Raw genomic sequence first — 20,204 nt, forward strand, 5'->3', positions numbered from 1 at the left:
CCTGTCCAAAACCCCCTACCCTTCTTGCCTCGCTGTTTATTTACTGTGAGTAATCTGTCAGAATCTATAGCATTAACAGATTTACATCTCAGCCTGGCTTACCAGTAAATTATGATCTGAAAAACTTGCTACATTAAACAAAATATATTGCTCAAGGCATCAGCAGGTCCGTGACCCAAGTGCTGGTCAGACACCAGTCACCGGAGCGCTGCCTGCCAGACAGTTGCCTTTGGGAAGATAAAGTGCAAAAAGCCGAGCTGACTTCAGCTTGCTTGGAAGAGTTATGGGTTGTGCTCTCAAATGCTGCCGCTCTCCAGGCAGGTCTCTGGTTTAGCCTGAAAGGCAAAGCTGCTACAATGCTGCTCCTGTGCCAGCCAGTCTTCTCTCAGTTCCCCCAGTAACTCTTGAAACTTATTAGCTAACGTGAAGCAAATCCACCAAAGTGTGAATGTCTGGGAGATCTTCAACTCTGTAAAAATAGATAACAAAGCTGAGACCCAAGTTTGTTCCTGCACTCGGGGGAAAGGCATCAGATGAACTCAACCAGCCACAAGAGAAGCCACGCAGGAAGGAACTGGAGAAAACTCAGCTTTCTGTATTTGTTACTGAAGTATGTTAGCTTAGCACTGGAAAACTCCAGCTCGTATCCTGTTGTGTTAGGCAGGGTGGAGGTAATGAGGGGGAGGTCCCTGTTATGATCTGAATAACCAGCATGAGGGGGGAAGGAGGTTTACTGTCCCCATTTCATCCCACGTCATGCAAGAAATCTGGGGTGGGTTCTAGGACTGAGCAAGAAGTCTTCAACCCCAGCCTGGCCTTGGGCTGCCAGTCCATCTTTCCTGGCTCTCCCCGCACTTTAAAAGGCTGACATCTTAAGTAAAATGATTCAGAACTGGGTATTTTCAAGCTTTGCCCATTGCTCGAGTGGCTGACTGTTGGAAGACTGGGAATGCAGGAAAACAAGTGGAAAATAAAGCTTTTTGAGCTATTTATGGCTTTACCTTTCATCTCAGTGGGAGCCCTTGGTAGCAGCCCCACAGATATTAATGGCAGAGGGGTCCCCTGTAGGTATTACTGTGCATGCAGAGGTGAGAGTGGGTGTCATCAGGCAGGTGCTGATCTGGCTCCTCCCCTGTAGTCCGAGCCTCTGGCTGGGATTAGCAAAGCCTCTGGCTGGGAATAGCAAAGCCTCCCTCTCCTCTTTGCAGGTTGCCGCTGGCTCAGTGGAGCAGAGGGCTCTTGGACAGAGCGTTGGAGTCTGCAAAGGGTTTAAATAGCACAATGCAGAGTAGTTGTCCTGTGGAAAATACCTGGGATGACATGTGTTACCCTGGGAGAAAGCCAAACTGCTTAATGCAGAAGGAAAAGGAGTTTCTTTCTTTCAAGCTCGCTTGTTGTCTGGTGAACCCCCCAGCCAGCCTGTGATGGAGAGGATGCGCAGTGAGGGCCAGCTGGAGCAGCCGACAGCTTGGCTCAACAGCATCCTAATTAAATGCAAAGCTAACAATTTCTGATCAATTAGAACAACTTCTTTTGAGACATCCAGTTACTTTTCAGATAAACGCCTTTAAAAATTATTAGCTCTTTTCCTTACAGATCTGAACTGTGGCCTTGTTGTTAATTGCTGCCCAAGTAGAGCTTTTGCTGCCTCGAACAAGGCACATAACACAGCTTTCCTCTCTCCAGCACCGTCCCCCTGCACCATGCAAATAAAGCAGACGCTGGGGAGCACCGCTTTGCGCTTTTCACAGTCCCTGCAGGCTACGAAATGCAACACAAAGGCAGATTCCTTCTAACTCCATCTTGTTAGGTATTTCCAGAGATCTAATTAAGGCACCGAATCACCTGCTGGCTCCTCTGTGGTTAATGGAAGGCAATAAGCTATTTCCAGGGATGATTCATGCAGAGGACTCAAACCCTTCCGCCTACCTTCGCCTTCTCCTCCATTGATGACAGCAGACCTGGAGTGGGTGGACTCCTATTTTCGGGGCCTCAGTGAAGGGCCTAAAGTTAGCTGGGATGAATTTGGGCTGACAGAAGAATCGTCTGCTACTACGGTATGTGAAGTCAGTCCTGTTTAACAGAGGCTTCCTGCTTAAACAGGAATACTTTGATTCTTCGTAGGAGCCATCCTGCAAGTGCGATCAGACAACTCATCTTCCACACAGCTTGTGCTCAGCTCGGGAAGCCGGGCCCTGTCTGGCAGAACTACCTTTTGTTGCCTGCTTTTTCCTCCATGGATTCAGCATTTATCAGTTATTATCATCTTTTCTACGTGAGGCTAAGGGGGTTCTGGTGGAGGGTCTGAAGGGTGCTCCTCTTCCTTGCTTTTTGACATATCTGGAGTTAGGATGCAGAGGGCACCCCCACACACCCCTTACAGTACCGTCACCTACCTCTTGTCTGTGCTGGATGTGTTTCTCCTGAAGGACCTCACAGCCATGGCAAACACCAGTGCCCTGCTCTTCCCCTCTCGGCAGCCCCCTCCAAAGCTCATGGACACCAGCTTCAAGCCTCCCTCCAGGTTTTGGCCCGGTCCCAGGGGGCATCTTGATGCCAAGACACTTTCTGCTGTCTGACAGGAACATTTGTTCTCCTTGTTTTCATTTTAGTCCTCATTCCATCCTTTTCTGACATCCTAATTAATTTGTCTCCACATCAGGGCTTTGATTTATTAATTTGTTTTTACACTCTTCAGATATCTGCAGACACTTCTCAGACCTCTTGCTCTCAACTGGTTCCTTGAACAAGCAGGGAGTGTTTTGCCATCCCACTGGTTGGTGGGCAGTCTGGCTGCCTGCACCATCCCAAATCCACACGCTAGTCCTCCATGCTCAGTAGTCGGCTGATTTCCATGTCATGGATTTGCTTTTGCTTTGCCACTGAAGAGCAAGTGTCAGGCCTTGGTTTTCTCTGGTAGAAAAGGCCTTGGTTTTTGATTTCCACGGCTGGAAGGAAGAAGCTACCCTCCTCCATCATATTTGCAAGGATTAAAGCCTGGTTTTGCCGTTCAGGAGTTTAATGCAGAGTTCTTGAGGTAGGGAAGCACAGTGACACCCTTCTCCAGACTTTGCTGTCCGAATTCAGTGGTGTACACCAGAGATCAGTCACACCAACATCTCCTTCTGTCTCTTAGGGAGGAGACCAGCCATCGAGAGGATGAATAAGAAAAGATATAACAGGACTGAGGGCACAGCTCCATCCTGCTCTGGGAAACTCTTCCCTTCCATACCTCCTAGTAAAGATCATTCTTGACATCTGCATGGCAGGCTGACTCCTCACACCCAGCCCATAAAGGCTATTTCACACCATGCTGGGCACAAAAGCCTTTGAAATACTTCGTTCCAGTTGGCTGCAGCTGTCACCATTGATGTGCAGCATTTCTTCTAAGGGCTGGAGGAGGAAGCGTTTCTTCTGCAGAGCAGCAGGGCCTCATCCTCCCTCACTGGGATCTATCCTGGTCCCCGCCACCTGCCTGGGAAGGTGTATTCAAGCAAAGTACAGCCTTTTCCTGCATGTGAAGCAAGGTGAAACCAGGTTAACAGCAACTACTGGCTGCTGTGGGCTTATTTCAGTGATTTTAGCTTTCCTAGCTTTACTTTAGGTACTTCAAAGTAGATGCTCCTGAGCATCAGATGCATGATTCTGTCCAGCCTCCTGTCCCAATTCAATTTCTCTAAAGCAATTGATACTTAAACTGTTGCTCAGTGCTCTTATGATTTTGTTGGCATAGAAATCAACCATTGTAGGAATGAATTGAGCAGTAAAATAATAGGAAATTTATTAACAGGTGAAAAATTCACAAGCAGTTTAATATCCTCATTATTAATTCAACATATAACCTCATGTAGATCCCTGTGGTGGAAGCTGCTGTTAGTGTAAAGAAGAGCACTATTTCTAAGGCTTGCTGTGAGGCTTAATGCCTTCCCCCTGCTTTGTAGTATATCATTACAAGAAACACTTCAGAAGTCATATGATTCTATGAATATTTGTGGCTAAAAAAACACTAGGGTTTTCCTGCCAGTTCTGTATGAAAGTCAGATTTAGGGTTGCTCTTAGATTTGCAAGAATTTGTGAGACAAGGAAGGGGAGTAAAAGAGAAAAGCAAAGGGGACATACCTTTGGTTGGTAAGGCTGCTAAGCTTGCTGCATCCCTTTAAGTCATCTCATTGTGGTGTCCCTCACTTCTCACAGGGGTTGCCTGATGGGATTTATGCAGTCAGCGTCTGGCAGCAGCAAACAGCCCCATGGGGTATGAGCACAGTGGGCAGAGCCAAGGGCTGGTAATGGGGTTCAGCAGCAGCTCCTGTGGGCTCTGAACCAGGGCTAGGGTCTGCCTGGAGGGTCCCATCAGCAGGTGGGTGAGAAATAAAGCCATGATGGGAGTCCAGGATCTCTTTGGAAGATACTAAAGGCAGGATCAAGGTAACCTGCAATATAGATCTACAGCCCCTAGACCTCCCCAGCCAGAGCTAAGCCATAACTCAGGTAGAGACTGAGGGACCAGAGCTGAGCTTAAATAGGGCCCATGGGCAGGGGGTGGGACCCAGGTGAGGCTGGTCAGGGCAGATAAAGCCTCCTGGGGCTCCCTTGGCTCTGGGAGTTGTTGCTGGGAGGTGGTTTAGGGTGTGACTGGTTTTGTCATTAGCCTGGTAGGAGGAGGTGGCTGGTGGAAAGAACCAGAAGCATTTTTATCTTGGTGGGAGTGGTCACCCTGCAGGCAGAGGCTGAGTGAGAGGTGTGCTCTGAGCTTCCCCCCTTGCCTGGCCACGCAGGAAGAAGGGCTGTTCCGAAGGGAATGGCTGTTTTGAGCCAGCTGCTTGTGCCTGAGTGCAGACAGCTCTGTTAAAGCTGCTGCCTTCCCAGGATATCAAGGCTGACTTCTGGTATGCCCTGGGGGGCAGAGCAGAGCCGAGAGGATCAGGCTGTCAGTGCCTTCTCATTCACTTGTGAGCCTGGAAGGAGAAAAGCTGATTTCTAATAACTGGAATGAGCTCCCCAGCCCCACATCTTGCTCTTTCCCCTTATGCCACCCAATCCTCTTCCCCTCCCAAAAACCCTGTGCCCCTTTGACAGGCCCACCCGCCCCTTGCTCTTCTCCCTCACGCTCAGCTGGAGCGGCAGCAGCTCTGTAAGTGGGTCTGTGCCGTGCCAGTCGCAGCACCGGGGCTGGGAAGCTGTAAAGGCTTCACGACCAACCTCAGCACAGGTCGTGATCAGCAGCAAAACGTGCAGCGCAGCTGGAGGCCTCTGCTGCGCCAAGCACAATGTCCTCATGGCAAATCTGCCCGCCTCCTCCCGGCTGCTGCGCCTGCCTGTGGTGTCCAACGCTCCTTAACGTCACAGCAACCCTCCAAAAAGCAGCGCTGTCTCCCAAGTCCTGCAGTTGCAGTTCAGAGTTTATGGCCTGTTTTTTTCCCCGCGTGCTGCATTCTGTGATTTAGTGAGAAGGAGGCCTAATGAGACTTGACTTCTCGGCAAGATCTACCCTCCATTTTCTCTTCTGCAGTTTCAGTGAATTTCCCATTTCCTGTTGTATTTGCCGAGCACCCCGTTGTTAACACGGCGGGGCTGGCAGGCAGGACGCTCGCTGTGTAACGCGGCGCTTCCCACAGCAGTAATGGGATGCGTGCTGTGCCCCTTCGCCTTGACAGAAATCATTCCCGAGCTGGTCTCTTAACATCGTTTCATCATTGTGTTCTGGTAGCAACCAGAACCCCTCACCGTGAACCACAGGATTGTACAAGGTGCTGGACGCACAGCATGAAAAAACTCTTCATGCTCTGAAATGCTCAAAACACAAAACCCAAGTACAACGATTCTTGTCCTTCTTCCTCAGACAGTACTGTTAGGTGATGCTTCTAACAAACCCTTTCTGTACAGCTGAGAGAAAGCAATTAGGCTCCTGAAAGGCTTATTTCATTAGGAACTTTATTAATTTGTGTCACAGATATAAGCATGGGACCTTTGCCAGGAGCGATGGCATGTTGGTTTTCTTAATGGGTAATAAAGCAATAAGCACTGAAATGCCTTAGTGCATTAGTCTGGGGTGAGTGGCCACGGAGTGATGAGAATGCTCGAGCAGCAAGTGTCTTGGTGAAGTGTCAGCAAGGTCTGGCTGTGTTGGCATCGAGCGTGCCAGGATTGGGGGTCCAGTGTCGATACTAATGCATTCAGTGATTGTGAGGCCGTTGCTGAGCCAGCAGTAACGTCAGTGTGATGTTATGCTGACAGACTCAGTGTCCAGAGCTTGGTGTGAGCAGCGTGATGGGGGATGCCGACGGGATGAGCTTACAGGTGAAGAGGGTTTTGTTAACAGAGCTCTTGGGCATCCTCCCTCACCTTATTCCAGCCCCGCTGAGCAGAGCTGGGACTGCTGCCATCAGGGAGAGCCAATGCTGTTTGTGTCTTTGAATGGCAGTGGCAGCACCCCCCGGCATTTCCCCAGCAAAGGGAAGCAGGCAGCTCGCCGCCTGGATGTATTCAAGCTGATCCCATCTCTGGGCAGGGCAGGAGTCTGTCCCTGAGGGGCTCAACCCTGCTGGGGGGAGCCTATGCTGAAAGATAACACTTGGGGCCCCGCAGCCTTCTCCCACTCCCAGCGCCCACCAGTTGGGACCCCAGGGAGCAGAGCAGGAAGGCCAGGGAGGTGAAACAGCCCAGCACGAGGGTGCTCAGCAGGATCCAGAGCAGAACCTTCAGATGCTCTGGGGCGTTGCAACTTACCCCCCTTAGCGCCGGCCAGCGCTGCGTTCAGCTATGGGGCTGTGTCTGCAGGGAGGTGCTGGCTGAGTCTTTGGTCCGAGGAGGGTTGTGGCGGTGCCGTAGAGCAGCACATCAGAGCAGGCACCCAGACCCCACTCCTGGCTCTTCCCACGCAGGGCCGCTGCCAAGGGCCTCTCGCTCAGCCTGATGGAGCGTCTCACCGAGCGGTACGGCGAGAAGGTTGTGAGGATGCTGACGGTGCAGTACCGAATGCACCAGGCCATCATGCAGTGGGCTTCCACGGAGATGTACAGCGGCCGGCTCACTGCTCACCCTTCAGTCGCCCAGCATTTGCTCAAGTAAGTGACTCGCTCCTCACCGCTACGTCAGCAGAGATGTCTTTTTCATCCCACCGCGTGCAGGGTTTGTCCCTTCCCGATGATGGAGTTTTCCATTCCTCCTGGCCCTGTGATAGCATTTCTGTTTCATCCTTTATTTCAGCAAGGAAACATTAATTGGGAAGGGTGGGGAGGTGGTTTGTCCTTTTTTCCTGTGGAACAAGGAGTCATGCAGAATTCTCTCTTGGATTATATACATTTGTGTTTACATATGTAATTCTGCGGGTGAGTGTGGTGGGTTCGACAGGTGAGAGTAGGCAAGGCTGGTTCATCGGTGCCAGGAGGAGCTCAGCTGAGCTGGATGGGACTCATTCAGCAATGTTTTAGCCATATGGATCTAATTCCAGAAAAAACCCTCTTCTTAATTGTTCTTGTTCCTTGCCATGCTTATTTTTCCATTTAACTTTGGAAATTAAAAACAGCAACTAGTGAAGAACCCCAGGCAAAATGGCTCGAAACCATTAAAATAGGAAACCAATTGAAAAGTTGATGAGGTGACTTTGTTACTCTGCTGAGCTGGTTTATTTTTATGACTGAAGGAGTGAACGTTTTTCTGCCCAGTCCACAGTGCAGCTTACTCCCCAGCTCAGGGCCTTTTCCTGCAGATGCTGGTTTCTAAACCCCTGATGAAACCTGGCAGTCCACAGCCCTGCTGCCATGTCACATGGATGCAGCAATCCGCAGCGTGGGCGCTGGCCCCTGTAAAGTTTCTGTGCTTCTGTAGAAGACCAGGAAATGCAGGGGCTTGATATTGCACCATGATCTTCTCAAGTTTAGGTTGCTAGTACAAAATGATGTGTGTTTTGTTGGCTTAGGCCAAATGGTTTGCTTAATCCCTTACCTGAGCAAGAAATAAGTTAAGTTTTATTCTCTGATAGTTCTAGGAAAAGCTCTCCTATAAGCAGAAACATCCTAGGGAAGAGGAAGGCTGGTGCCAAACTCTGGGACTGCAGCTTTTTGTTGCCTCCTTCCCAAGGGCTGGTGGGTGATGAGTGAGGAACCTGAGGAGTCCCAAAGCACAGTGCGAGGAGGAGGGGGGTCTGTCTCTACTGCAAGCATTGCACCTTGGAAGAAGGACCCAACTGGAGTGATCCAGAGCGGAGCCCCCGCCACACCTCCGGCGTTGGCCTTGAATTGACAGTGGCCTCAGTGCTGTTTTGAGAGGTGAGGCTTGAATCAGCGTGTCCCAGTCCGAGATGTACATCCAGGTGCCAACACCTTGTGCTGCAGGTTGTGGCAGGGAGGTTTTGGGCCAGCTGCACTTGCAAAGCCTGCTGCCTCTCCAGGGTGCAATCCTGATGTTTGATGTAAGGCTGTGCTCCCACCGCGACCTTGCTCTGAACAGCGTTGCTGATGCAAGTCTTGTCTCCTTTACCTGAAGCACCAAGATTGGTCTTTGGGAAAAGAAGTGCAGCTCTGCTCCGAACAACGGCTTCATATTTCCTTATGAACTCTGGCACTGGAGGCGCTCGGGACCACTTGTTCTGTGATCTGTCAGAGATTTCTGCAGCACCATCTTTTCTCAAAAAAGGGCACTTTGGTTTCCTGCAGTATCTTTTCAGGGACAGAGTATTTCCAAGGGAGCAAAACCTTCCCAAATTTCCCTTTTGAAATGGGTGACGAAGCACATCAGAAGCCCCCGCACATCTCCAGAATTAAGTCAGGGAGGCTGCAAGCAGTATTTTTCACATTCAAGGTTTGTGACTCAGTCAGTGAGAAGATGGCTTGAAAATCACCAGCTGTTTCTGCTGTCAGTTTTTATCTGAGTACAGTGTCAGCTGTCCCTTCCCTTAGCAGTTTTTTTTGGACTAACACCCCCTCGCTGATGGGGAATGTGGGGGAACCCCCCCGGTAGCTGAGGCCTGGCAGATGCTCTGGAGCCAGCATGGCCCTGGGCCAGGCTGTGCCCCTTGCCCAGCCGGGCTTAGCCCAGGATGCCTGCGTGCCCCAGGGCAGTGCCCCGGGCCTGAAGCCAGCATCTGGCTGCCGGGACAACCTGGTTTGTCATCTCAGACAAGAACCTCCCCAGGAGCAAAAATCCGCCTCTGCAGCTTGGGGCAGTCTGCAGCCGGTGGGAGCAGTGCCTTCCCTTCCTCCTGAAAGCACCCGGCAGCTTTCTCCAGAATCACAGCCAGTTCTGCTGCAATCTCGCTGCCTTAGCAGAGCGTGAATTCTTTCCTCACCCCAAAGATTTATGTAGATAATTACTTCTCTGAAGCAACACTCCCGGGGTCGGGACTTTTCCTGGCACTGAGAGGTGCTGCAAGGCTTTCCGTGGCCACTGCGAGTAGGCAAAGAATCAGGATTATCTGCGTGGAGAACTTGGCTTTTGCTCAAAGTCTTTTGTCTGCACAGCCGTGGCCAGCGGTAGGACAGTAAACGGGGCAGGTGTAAAGGAGGTGGGAAGCCTGGTAGGTTTGGTGTTGCAGAGAGAGGGAGGTAAACGTGTGGTACCCTCCCCAGGGGAGGAAACACTCTAATGGGGGACTGGGGTGGCCCCATTCAGGGGAGATGTGGAAAGTAAAGTTGGTTGCTGGTCCCTGCGGTCCATGGGAATGGGGAAGGTACCTTGTGCCTCTGAGTCCAGTCGCTGGGTGAGGCAGCCAGTCCCCAGAGCCAGGGGAAAGGCTCTTCCTTCAGGCTCTGCTTCACCATAGGACTGGGGAAGGTGCATCCTGGGCTCTTTTGCAGGAGCTTTGGGCCCCTCTCGTAGCTGTACGGATCTCCATACCTTCCCGGCCATGCATTACAACAGCAGTAGCTTCAGACAGGAGAAAAATGAGTTTCAGTCAAGAGAGGAGACTTTTGCTGTCGATGGAGTAAGTAATGTCCACGGGAGGCGAGGATAGTCGGTGGCATACAAACACAGGGGAGCAGACGTGCAGTGGGAAGGACAGGCTGCAGCTGGGGACTTGTCTTGAATGGAAACTGCCTTTACCATCACCTCCCTGCCTGCTATTTGGAGGTAATCCTCCTTTGTGACAGCTTGCCATCTGCCTTGTTTATTTGCAGACCCTGCGGACTCGCAGCTCTCCGTGGTTTGTACGTGATATACAGTAACGTGTCTTGTTCCAGAGCGCTCCTGCCATCTCCAGGCTTTCTGTCCCTGCCCTCCATTGCCCATCCCCTTCCTAGGCTGTGAATTCAGCCAGCAACTTCCCTGGGTGTTAAAATATGGTTTATTAATATTATTTCTTTGAATGCGGCAGCTTTAGATGTAGAAATTATGTGAGACCCCAATTCCTCTGTGGTTCCTTGTGCTGCGCTTTCTTCTCTTGCCTGACAGCACTGCTGTCAGATCTCTGGTAATACTTCAGGCACTCCTTCCCTCTCTCAGCACCGCAAAGAACTGAGAGCAGCTGCCACCTCTCCCTAGGTCTGCATACCGTTCCTGTTCGAGACCCTTGAAGCGAGACACTGACAGCCACACGCCGTGCCCTTGCCTTGCAATAACCGGGCTGTGTAGCGTAGCTGGCAAGAAAGCCCTCGGCGCTGCTGACTGGCACTGGTGAGACTCTCCAGGGCCTTCAGCTCTTCATTTGTGTTTTGGGAGAGCATTTAAGTGGCAATCCCATGGTCAGAAGCAATATCCATCTATGTTTTCCCTCTGTCCTTGCAGTGTTGTTGGGAGGAGTAAGCAATAACACAACTGATCATCCCTTTGGCATAATTTCAGCGTTGTTAACTGGCCCTTTCCCCAATCCCTTGTGCAGGGACCTGCCGGGTGTCACCTCTACAGAAGAGACCTCAATTCCCTTATTGCTTATAGACACTGCTGGCTGTGGCCTGTTTGAACTGGAAGTGGAAGATGAACAGTCTAAGGGGAATCCAGGTACTGTTGTTCAGAAAATTTTATTGGCCAGAATTGATTGTCTGAGGTCCTCAGCCTCCCACGGGCTTGGCTCCTGCACCAGCTGAGCCACGACCCAGAGATGGGTCCCCCGCTGCAGAGCAGGTAGTGGGGGGAAGGTGCGGTCCCAGGGAGCTTATTTGAGAGATCATTTCCTCTGTAAAGCCTCAAGCTCAAAGGGCTCTAAGCCCAGGTGGAGTGGCCACAGGGCCATGATGACAGCGTGCAGCTTGTGGGTGGCCATGCTGGCTGCCCTGTCCCCTTGCAGAGACATTTCTGCGTGCTGTGGGTCCCTGTGACAGATGCTTCACATGAGTTGGCAGGACAAATAATGTCAGGCAGGGCACAAGAGAGGCTCTAGATGTGGCTCAGAATGGCCTCCCAGTCCTCTGCTCCTGTCGTGAAGGCCTGTATAGCTCTTCTCCATGAGTTTTCTGAGGAGACTGAGTTTCCTGACGGTTTTTGACTTAAAAAATAGGTTTCATTATGGCCCTGCCACCTCACCCGTGACCACCCCTGCCTGCCTGGCTGCTGCCCACACTTTGCCCGATGGCCGAGCCACAGGCTTTGCCAGCCATTTGCTCTCACGTAGCCAAAAAGCTTATTTGGCAACGTGGCTGCCTGCTTCAGGGATTCATTTGTTTTCCTCTCTGCTCACCAATGCGGATCTCATGCCAGCAACAGATTTCTGAGGCTTCAAGCCCCTCTCTGGCAAGACAGGGAAAATGGACTGTAAAATACAATGACAGTTTTTACTGGTTTAAATATCTTTTACCTTCTTTTGTTGGAAAATCCACCAGCGTTTAAGTGCCTCTTGTTTTTCCATACACCCGTCCCTGTGGCCCTGCAGACCAGAGACAGGCTCTCGTCCCCACATGGAGAGCCAAGACTTGTCTAAGATAACTTAGGGCTTTGAGCAGGGGATTAGATGCATGTCTCCCAGAATTTGGGAGGCAGCCTTTTGGAGCAGCATGCTGCAGATTCTTGACTTTTATACCTGTGTTTTGCTGCAAAACGGAGGGTGAAGTCAGTCCAGCCAGTAAACCAGTGAAGCAGTTTGCATTTGTATTTAATTTGTCCTCGTTAGATCTCCCTGAACCAGCCATCCCCCTGAATAGCTGGTTGGTTGTGGCAGGCTGCCTGCAGTCTCCAGAAGGTCTGAGCACGCGGTTCTGAGCATGAAGCTTGCTTATTTGTTCAGGGGGGATTAGAAACATGGGGACTTGAAAAAGCAGAATAAAAAGGAAAGGTGGAGTTTTTTCGGTTGCAGCGCAGAGAATTGAATCTTTAGTGAGGTGTAGGGTCTTGCTTCAGAGGGAGAATCCACTGTTGCCTGGATTATCAGTGATCTCTTGGGTTAATATGGGAAGGCCAGAGAAAGCCAAGCACTGTTCAGAAAGCTCTTCCTAAGCTTGGGTGAGCTGGTGACTTGGAAAGGCAAGATGCAAGCTCTGTGCAGCCCCGGGAGCCAGGCTGGGTAGCACGTCGCCGTCGAGCCAAGCAGGAGGCTGGGAATCGCTGCCCCTGCGCAAGGCTGGACCGCAGGCAGGGCTCTCCAGAGCCTTTCCTTGCTGCTCGAGGGGAGGTGGGTGATTTCTCCAAGCTGCAGCATGTCCAAGCTGGCAGCTTCGGCCTCCACCTGCCAGCCTGCTCCCATCCCCTTCCACTTTCTGCCCTAGGGGAGGTGCAGCTGGCTGGTTTGCACATCCAGGCCTTGGTGGAAGCTGGCGTGAAGGCAAGAGACATCGCTGTCGTGGCCCCCTACAACCTCCAGGTGAGGCCCCTCTCCGCTGGCATCCCCCCTCTCTTTCTGCGTGCAGGCGGAGAGAACGCACGGGGGTGGATTCAGAGCTTGGCATCTTCAGGAGAGATACGTGGGCGTCCTCAGAGCGACAAGGGTGGAAGTCAGCGGAGCCGAACTCTGTGATCAGCATTTGTGGTCACCTTTGCCACGTTTAAGCAGCTCGAGGCCATGGAGGGAAGAGGTGTTAGATGGGTATTTTCCACTCCCAGCCTCGGGACTCGGTGTTTGACTTTCAGGAGATGCGAGTGCTCTTCCTTGGGAGTTTGAGAGGAAGGGACTTTACCAAAACAAAGCCACTGAAATCCTTTTCACCTTGCGCTTTTCTTTAAAAGGTATCTACCACGTGTTTTTCAGGTGGACATGCTAAGAGAGCACCTTTGCCACAGGTACCCAGAGCTAGAAGTTAAATCAGTGGATGGTTTCCAGGGAAGGGAGAAGGAGGCAGTGATCCTGTCGTTTGTCAGATCCAACAGGAGGGGTAAGAGTTCGCTGCCGGAGAGTTACTCTGTGGGGAATGGGGAAGAAATGGGAACTGTGTGATTGCTCAGAGGTCGCTTGGCAACATGCCAAGTGCTGCGGTTTAATTGCAGTTCTGACGGTCTCTAGCACTCTGCTCTGAATGAATTTACTGGCAAGAACCTTCCTTTTCAGCCTTTCTTTTTTTAATGAACAAGTAGATTTTCTTTCAGGGTTGCAGAGGAAGGCTCCTGTGCTAGGCAGCAGGTAAAAAGGAAGCCAGGATTGCTTAGTTTGAAGGTTTCCTGGCTATTGAGGCCTCAGAAATTATTTAAACCGGGGTCCTAAGAATGGCACGGCACATTAACACCACATTTACTGGCCTGCCAGGCACTTCCACAGAAGGGGAAAATTCAGGGTGCTTATTTCTTCGGTTTGGAGCCTCTTTTGGGTCACTTCCCCAAAGAAAGCAAGCAGGAGCTGGCATTAAAAGTCATGCACAGAAAACACTTCTTTTGGGAGCAAAATCTAGAGCGGAAAATCATGTTCTTTCCTATCAGCAGCGGCAGCAAAAGTTAATAGCTGGAAAAAAGCTGCTGCCCTGGAGCTGTGAGGCTCCTCCAGCAGAGCTGTCGGCCCGTGCTGGAGGGTTCTGGGCCCGCTGCGGGAGGCACTTCTTTCCCCCGCGTGGATCACTGCCCTTTTCAAACCCCGGGACACGTACCCTGCCGTGCTGCCCTTGCTGCTAATGCTGCTGAAGGGGAAACACTGCCTGTGTGCTGGGAGTGTCTATAAGGGAAAAAAGGGGGAAAGGATGTGTAGAAGGAGAGGGCTTTTTTTTTTTTTTTAAGAAAGCCTAGAGCAAGAAAAGCAGCACTGGGGGGAGAATGGAGGTGGGGGACAGGGCTAAGAATAGTCCTTGTTCACGAGTGACTCACCTCGCCTTGTCTGAGTGGGAGCTGGTGTCCCCAGGAAGGCGTGTGGCCCCCGGCCTGGGCACAGCCAGCAGCCAGAGCTCAGGCAGGGTGCAGGGATCGCTCCCGGTCCAGAGAGCACAAGGCAGCTTCTCGTGGCGTCTGGGCACGGCTCTGGTGCGCGAGAGGTGCCGTCGGTAGCACCCTCCAAGACCCCTGGGAGAAATCTGTGCCCTCTTGCAGCTGCATTTCTCTGTTCAGAGGAGGCCGGGACCTGGACCGGCAGTGCCTGCCCCTCTGCAGCCATTCCCAGTCCAGCAGGAAACCCCCTCGGCAGATCAGGAGAGCTGGACTTGTCCCCACAGTCAGGCAAAACCACATCAGAGAAAGTGGAACTGGTTCTCTGAGCTGCAGAGCGCAGGGAGGGGATTGCCCCCACCCTGTTCCTCAAAGGCCATGCAAACGACTGCTCAGCCGTGGCCAGGCAAGGTGGAAACAGAGCCAGGCCGGTCACCACGCCGGCCGAGACTCATTTCTTCTCCTCTTTATCCCCAGGAGCTGGAAACTCAAAAGCCACCCACACTCCCCTTCTTGCTAGCTGATCCTGAGTCATCTTGGCATTTGCTAGCTCTTACTGCTTGGCTCTGAGAGAAGAGCCAGGGAGCAGAATCAAACCTTGCAGAGTTGCCTAAACGGTTGTTACTCTAAACCTGCCAAGAGTTTGGGGGCAGGTGGGGGGAGCTGTACAGGACTGGGTGTGTATTTCTTTACCTGTGGTTCCTCTTCTGTCGTGAGGTGAGCCTCCGTACTGCATTTGCCCCAGGTCCCAGCTTGATCTTGTGCCGTGGGCCAGCCAGGAGAATATTTCTCCTCTTCATGTGCCATCCACCCTCCTCCCGCCCCTGGGAGCTCGGCGCGGGGCCCTCGCTCCAGCTTGCGGGTGGTGAAACAGAGGCAGAAAGACAAAGGTACCAGCATGAGCCAGGGACCAGAGCCCAGTAAATGCCAACTCCCACCCTTTGGCCAAGCCACCCTTTGATTGTTTGGGCCAAATCTAGACCTGGAGCCAACCCCGCACCCACTGGCAGCCCTACACCCCTCGGTTTCTTTCTCACAGGTGAGGTGGGCTTTCTGGCGGAAGAGCGGCGGATAAACGTGGCGGTGACCCGCGCCCGGCGCCACGTGGCCGTCATCTGCGACACCCACACTGTCACCTCCCAGGCCTTTCTGAAGCGGCTGGTGGATTATTTCAGCGGGCACGGGGAGGTGCGCACAGCCTTCGAGTACCTCGACAACCTCACGCCCGAATGCTACGCTCAGGAGGGCCGTGGCGAGCGGCAGCGAGGGGCAAAGCTCCCTGCAGCACCTGGCCCCAAACCACAGCCACCGACGGGGAGGAAGCTCAAAGCAGCAGCAGCGGCCGAAGCAGCGTGTCGGAAGCCAGAAGCGCGTTTCTCCCCCAGCACCGGCGGACCTGGGAGGGAGAGCCCGGGGACAAAAGACAGCACTGAGAAATTCAAGGCCATGCTGGCGGCCTTCCTGGAGAGCAGTGAGGTGCAGCTGGATTTCCCCCCGTCCCTCAGTTCCCACGATCGGATGCTGGTTCACCTGACGGCAGAGGAGTTCGGGCTGCAGCACGGGAGCACCGGAGAGGGCCGGGACAGGTTCGTCAGCGTTCGCAAGAAAGAGCCTGCCGAGCCGTCGCAACCTGCAGCCGCTCCCCCCAGCCAGCAGCTCTCCCTTCTTCAGCCACAGCGTCCCAGTGGGGAAACCCCCAGCTCCACTGAGACAGGAGGAAGCAGTGAGGGCTCAGGGAAAGTGGACCTTAAAACCCTGCACTTGGAGAGAGTCCGGAGGGAGGAAGCCAGACGGGAGGAGGCAGCGAGGAAGGCTCAGGAGCCCAGTGCCGGCCTTCCGGGCAGCAGCAGGAAAAAAGACAAAACTGAAGCCAAAGGTAGGTCGCTCTCTTCATAACCAGCCCAATTAATGGTCTTCCTTGAATGGATCCTGCCACTTAATCCCCATGTTTTCGCCTCCAGGCCTTGGGATTTGTCTGCGTGCGTGGAGCATGGAATGGGGCTCTTGGAAAGCTCTCTGATGCTTGTCACTACAGAGATGGGAGAACTGGCAGGCCTGTGCATCAGATGGCTGCAGCTTCTGGGAGAGGGGTTTTGGAGGCCTGGGGGCACATTTCTTAAGTCGAAAGAAAAACACTGGGGACCCTTTCCCAGGAAGAGAGGCTCAGGAGTTAGATGGGAGACTCCCAAGTGTAGGGACAGGGACTAAGAGGAGTACCTGGCCCACACTAAAGGATGTGGCTGCGTCCTAAACACAGAGGCCAGGGAAAACGGAGCCAGGAGCTGCCGTCCTCCTTGCTGGACACGGTCCCGTCCTCTTCCCCAGCCCATTCCAGCCGAGGGAGGCACCCAGGCTGCTGCGGGCGGGAGCACCTGTGAGCACAGCCCAGAGTTTACTGGTAGGAGGGGTCTCGTGGGGGCTGAAAGCCCAGTCGCTGCAAACAGCAACTCACCGGCCCCGCGCTGCTTCTCACTAGCCCAGGCTGGAGCCACGGGTTGCTCGGGTTTTTTCCCACCTTCTAAGCAGGTGGTTCAATGGCCGGGTCTTGCCCTTCTCTTCTACCCAGGAAAGGCAGCAGTTAAGAGTGGGGCAGACAGCGTGGCAGAAGAGGATATCGATGCTCTGATTTCTGCTGCCGTTAAAGCCGACACCACCTGCAGCTTCCCCCGCTGCAAAGCCAGCGTCACAACCCTGGGACAGCTCTGCATCCACTGCAACAGCCGCTACTGCCTCGGCCACCACATCCCGGAGGTACGCGTGGGGCTGGGCAACCGGCTGGGGCTTGGGCCCTGAGGGGGCTGGAGAGCAGCAGGACATGCCAAGCAGCACCAGCTTCACGTGAGACTTTTCCCCACAGAGGTCCCCAGGCAGGATTTCCTTGCAGGGAGTTGAAAGCAGAACCCTCTGTCAGACCTTTTGCTAGAGCTGCAGGTAGAAAGGGCTGCCAGGCACTGACACGTGGGCTCTGCGTGCCTCCTCCTGAGAGCTTTTCCTTTTTTCCCTACTTGCTTTGTGCCCTTCTTCACCATCCTCTGGCACTTACGTTCCCAGGTGGTGCAGATAAAATGAGGCAGAGAGGAGAAATGCAGAGGCACGAGCTTACGGCAGCGTGAGGGAGCCTGGGCACGCGATTCCCGGCTCTTTGCAGGTTCCTTCTGCCACCCAGGACAGGCAAAGGCTCGAGCCTGCACAGAGCAGCGCTCGTGCCTGGGTAGCGATGAGGCATTTCCCTAAGTGCCTCCCTGGCTGGGAGCGGAGTTGCTCCACGCTGTGCAGCCTCGGTGCCAGCTCCCATCCGGAGCCGAGGGCCGGCTGGCCCTCAGCTGGCTCTGCTCCGCTTTCTCGCTGTGGGGGGCTCTGAGCTGGCATCTCAGCAGCCCTGCAGCCTCCTGCCCCTCCGTGGGAGCGGCGCAGCGATGGCCACGGAACCACCAGCTTCTTCCCCAGCTGCTTGACAGCCCTTTCCCCCCCAGAACCGGGAAGGAAGGACACTGAGGTTAAACCGGAGTCAGGCTTCATCTTCCTGCCTGGGTTGCAGAGGCTGGCAGGTAAGTTTAAGCCTCCAGCATTGTCACCATGATGCTTCGTGGTTGGCCTTGGGGTTCGAGTCCTGCGGGCAGAGCTGACGTGGCTGGGGGGTGGCAGTGACAAGTACCAGGCTGAGAGGGGACGATTTTCCATTCAGCCACAGCCTCCTGGGCCATGGTGCCGTGTCCTGCAGCACCCGGGTGTCGCTGCACCACACGGAGCCTCCTGGAGCGTAGCAACGCTTAGTGAGCTGGCCTGTAAATCCCCGGCATAGATTTTCTCTTGTCAAGTACTATCTGTTTCCATGGCAAAGAATAGTTGTATTTATGGTCATTCACAATCCAGTGGGGATAGAAATTTATTTCCTGCAGAATCGCCTCTCCCTGCTGAATTGGAATGAGGACTCCAGTGAGAAACAACTGGAAGGGTAAAATCCATGTCAGGGAGTTTTTCTTGCTTTTTAAAGTTCAGCCCTTTTTCCAGACGTTACCAGGCTTCGATGTGAAGTAGCCTGGGACCTCCTACCTGTGCCTGGCCCTGAGAGGGGCTGGCACAGACCCGGGGCCCTCTCAGAGGGGCCGGAGCCCCTGCAGCTGGCGGGTCCCTGGCCAGAAAGAGCTCCCACTCCCCTTCAGCAGTCCCCAGCTGCTGCCCCACACCCCCACTGGCTGATGCTCCAGCACCTGCTGACGCAGTTACTGCCTGTTCAGCGCTGCTTTGGGGGCCTGTCAGCTGTGGCCGGTTTAGGTCGGGCACCAGGCTCCGAAATGCCGGTTCTGGCTCGGAGCCGCATGCCAGGGGCTGGTCCCACTGGTCCCGGCCACCGACTGCCCGCTCCGACAGCTCTAGCAGGGATGGGGGGGTTCATCACAGTGCTGGGATCCCCAGATCAGCTTACGGTCAGGAAGATGTCGAGGGACTCTGGGAGGGACCAAGCAGGAGGGGTAAACTTTTAGGATCTCTCATCTGGGCCTGGTGGAGATGGTCCAGGGTGGTGTTGAACTTGGCTTAACACACCTTAAACGTGGGCTGGGCTTCAGCGCAGACTGGTGTGGGAAAGGGTTTGCCTGCACAAAATAGCATTATGAAGCTTTTTTTAATTCTACTACAGAAGTCAGATTTAATTACATTAAGGAAGCAGATAGATGGCTGAAAAAGCCTCTTCTTATTTCCCAAGCCACCTTCCCCATTTCACTCCTTTTCCCCCCAGATCTTACCGTGTTAGCAGAGAGCTTGGTTTCATTTCTCTCTCACTGTAAAAGATCCAGCTGCTGACACAACGAGGGTGAGTTTTCCCCAGATGTTGAGAGTTTTGGAAGGAGGCACTTAAACCCTCCACCAGGGTGATTCACCTGCTGCATAGATTCCAGGAGAAAAATTATATTTTGTTTTCTGTTAGAGGAGCAGTAAATAAATGGGAAATGGTGTTGGGGGGGTGTGAAGCAGGCAGAAGAGGAATCGCAGGCTCTGAAATAAAATCACCCGATTCCCCCGTAGGCGATCGCTGCCCCGTTTGCCGGCTGCCAGCGGTGTCCATTCTCTCCCCACCAGGTTCACGGCTGCGGGGCCAAGGCCAAGGCCCATGCACGGCAGAGGATCAGCAGGGAGGGGGTTCTCTACCCCGGGAGCGGCTCCAAAGACAAGTCCCTGGACCCGGCCAGGAGAGCCCAGCTCCAGCGGCGCCTGGACAAGAAGCTCAATGAACTGACCAGCCAGAGAAAGAGCAAAAAGAAAGACAAGGAGAAGTGAAAGACCCAAATGCTGCTTTTTTAACCTTGAAGTCACAGGTTAGGCTCCATAAACCAAAGATGCTATTAAAGCTCCAAGGCCGTGCTGAGCCCATGAGGAACATAGGTGCTCTGGTGTTAGGGTGGTGGACACCTTGGAGCAGGAGTGCCTGAATAAAGAGGGGCTGGGCCCCCCTAAACCACAGAGCTGGGAGATGGAGAGCAGCTTTGCTGGTCCCCCTTATCCTCACTGGCGAAGGTGCCGAGGGGCCCAGAGAGGCTGGGAACACCAGCAGACGGGCACTGGAACACCTAAAGCAGTCGGCTGCTGCTGGCACATTTTTCCTTGCTACAGTAAAAAGATAAATGTGTGTGAGCAGGAACGTGAGAGTTGCTGAAAAGGGGGTGAGGCTCTCCTCGGGGGAGGGTGACTAAGGAAGCGGATGCCCCCAGCTCCCTTCTCCCACTCCAGCACCCCTCCTGGCCCTGCTCGGAGCGAGGGCAGCTGGCGTGTCTGTGCAGCGGTTTGCAGGGGCTGTGACGTAGCCCAGCACATCTCTGTCTCTTCCCAAGTGCTAGATGAGGTAGCTAGGAAGCAGATTTTTCCCCCAGACCTCAATGCCTGTTCGTCCTGGCTGTGAACACCTTCCAAAAAAAAACTTCAGCAAACCTCATCCTTCCAAAACACCCTTTGCAGCCCCAGTCGTGGGCCAGCCCAGCCTGTGCCTGCCTCAGCTCTGAGCA

At 53.4% G+C, this 20,204-nt stretch overlaps 1 protein-coding gene across 4 annotated transcripts in view; it reads left to right on the plus strand.

The window, feature by feature from the left end:
• IGHMBP2 (immunoglobulin mu DNA binding protein 2) overlaps nt 1-20,204 on the plus strand; it is a 44,116-nt gene that overhangs the window by 20,599 nt on the left and 3,313 nt on the right. Inside the window, exons 9-17 of one of the 4 annotated variants that reach the window (XR_012631004.1) lie at nt 6,882-7,064; nt 10,817-10,935; nt 12,633-12,727; nt 13,112-13,235; nt 15,245-16,081; nt 16,772-16,956; nt 17,679-17,753; nt 18,944-19,018; nt 19,285-19,378. Coding sequence is in view for 3 of the 4 variants with exons in the window: in XM_074885048.1 (XP_074741149.1) it covers nt 6,882-7,064; nt 10,817-10,935; nt 12,633-12,727; nt 13,112-13,235; nt 15,245-16,081; nt 16,772-16,956; nt 17,679-17,753; nt 19,285-19,482 (1,816 nt within the window). In the remaining variant the exon portion in view is untranslated. Of the gene's footprint in view, nt 1-6,881; nt 7,065-10,816; nt 10,936-12,632; nt 12,728-13,111; nt 13,236-15,244; nt 16,082-16,771; nt 16,957-17,678; nt 17,754-18,943; nt 19,019-19,284; nt 19,832-20,204 lie in introns of those variants that run through there. The other 3 variants (XM_074885048.1, XM_074885046.1, XM_074885049.1) reach the window with 3 other exon arrangements.

This window comes from Strix uralensis, chromosome 15 (assembly GCF_047716275.1).
Source record: "Strix uralensis isolate ZFMK-TIS-50842 chromosome 15, bStrUra1, whole genome shotgun sequence".
In the NCBI taxonomy this organism is placed as follows: domain Eukaryota; kingdom Metazoa; phylum Chordata; class Aves; order Strigiformes; family Strigidae; genus Strix; species Strix uralensis.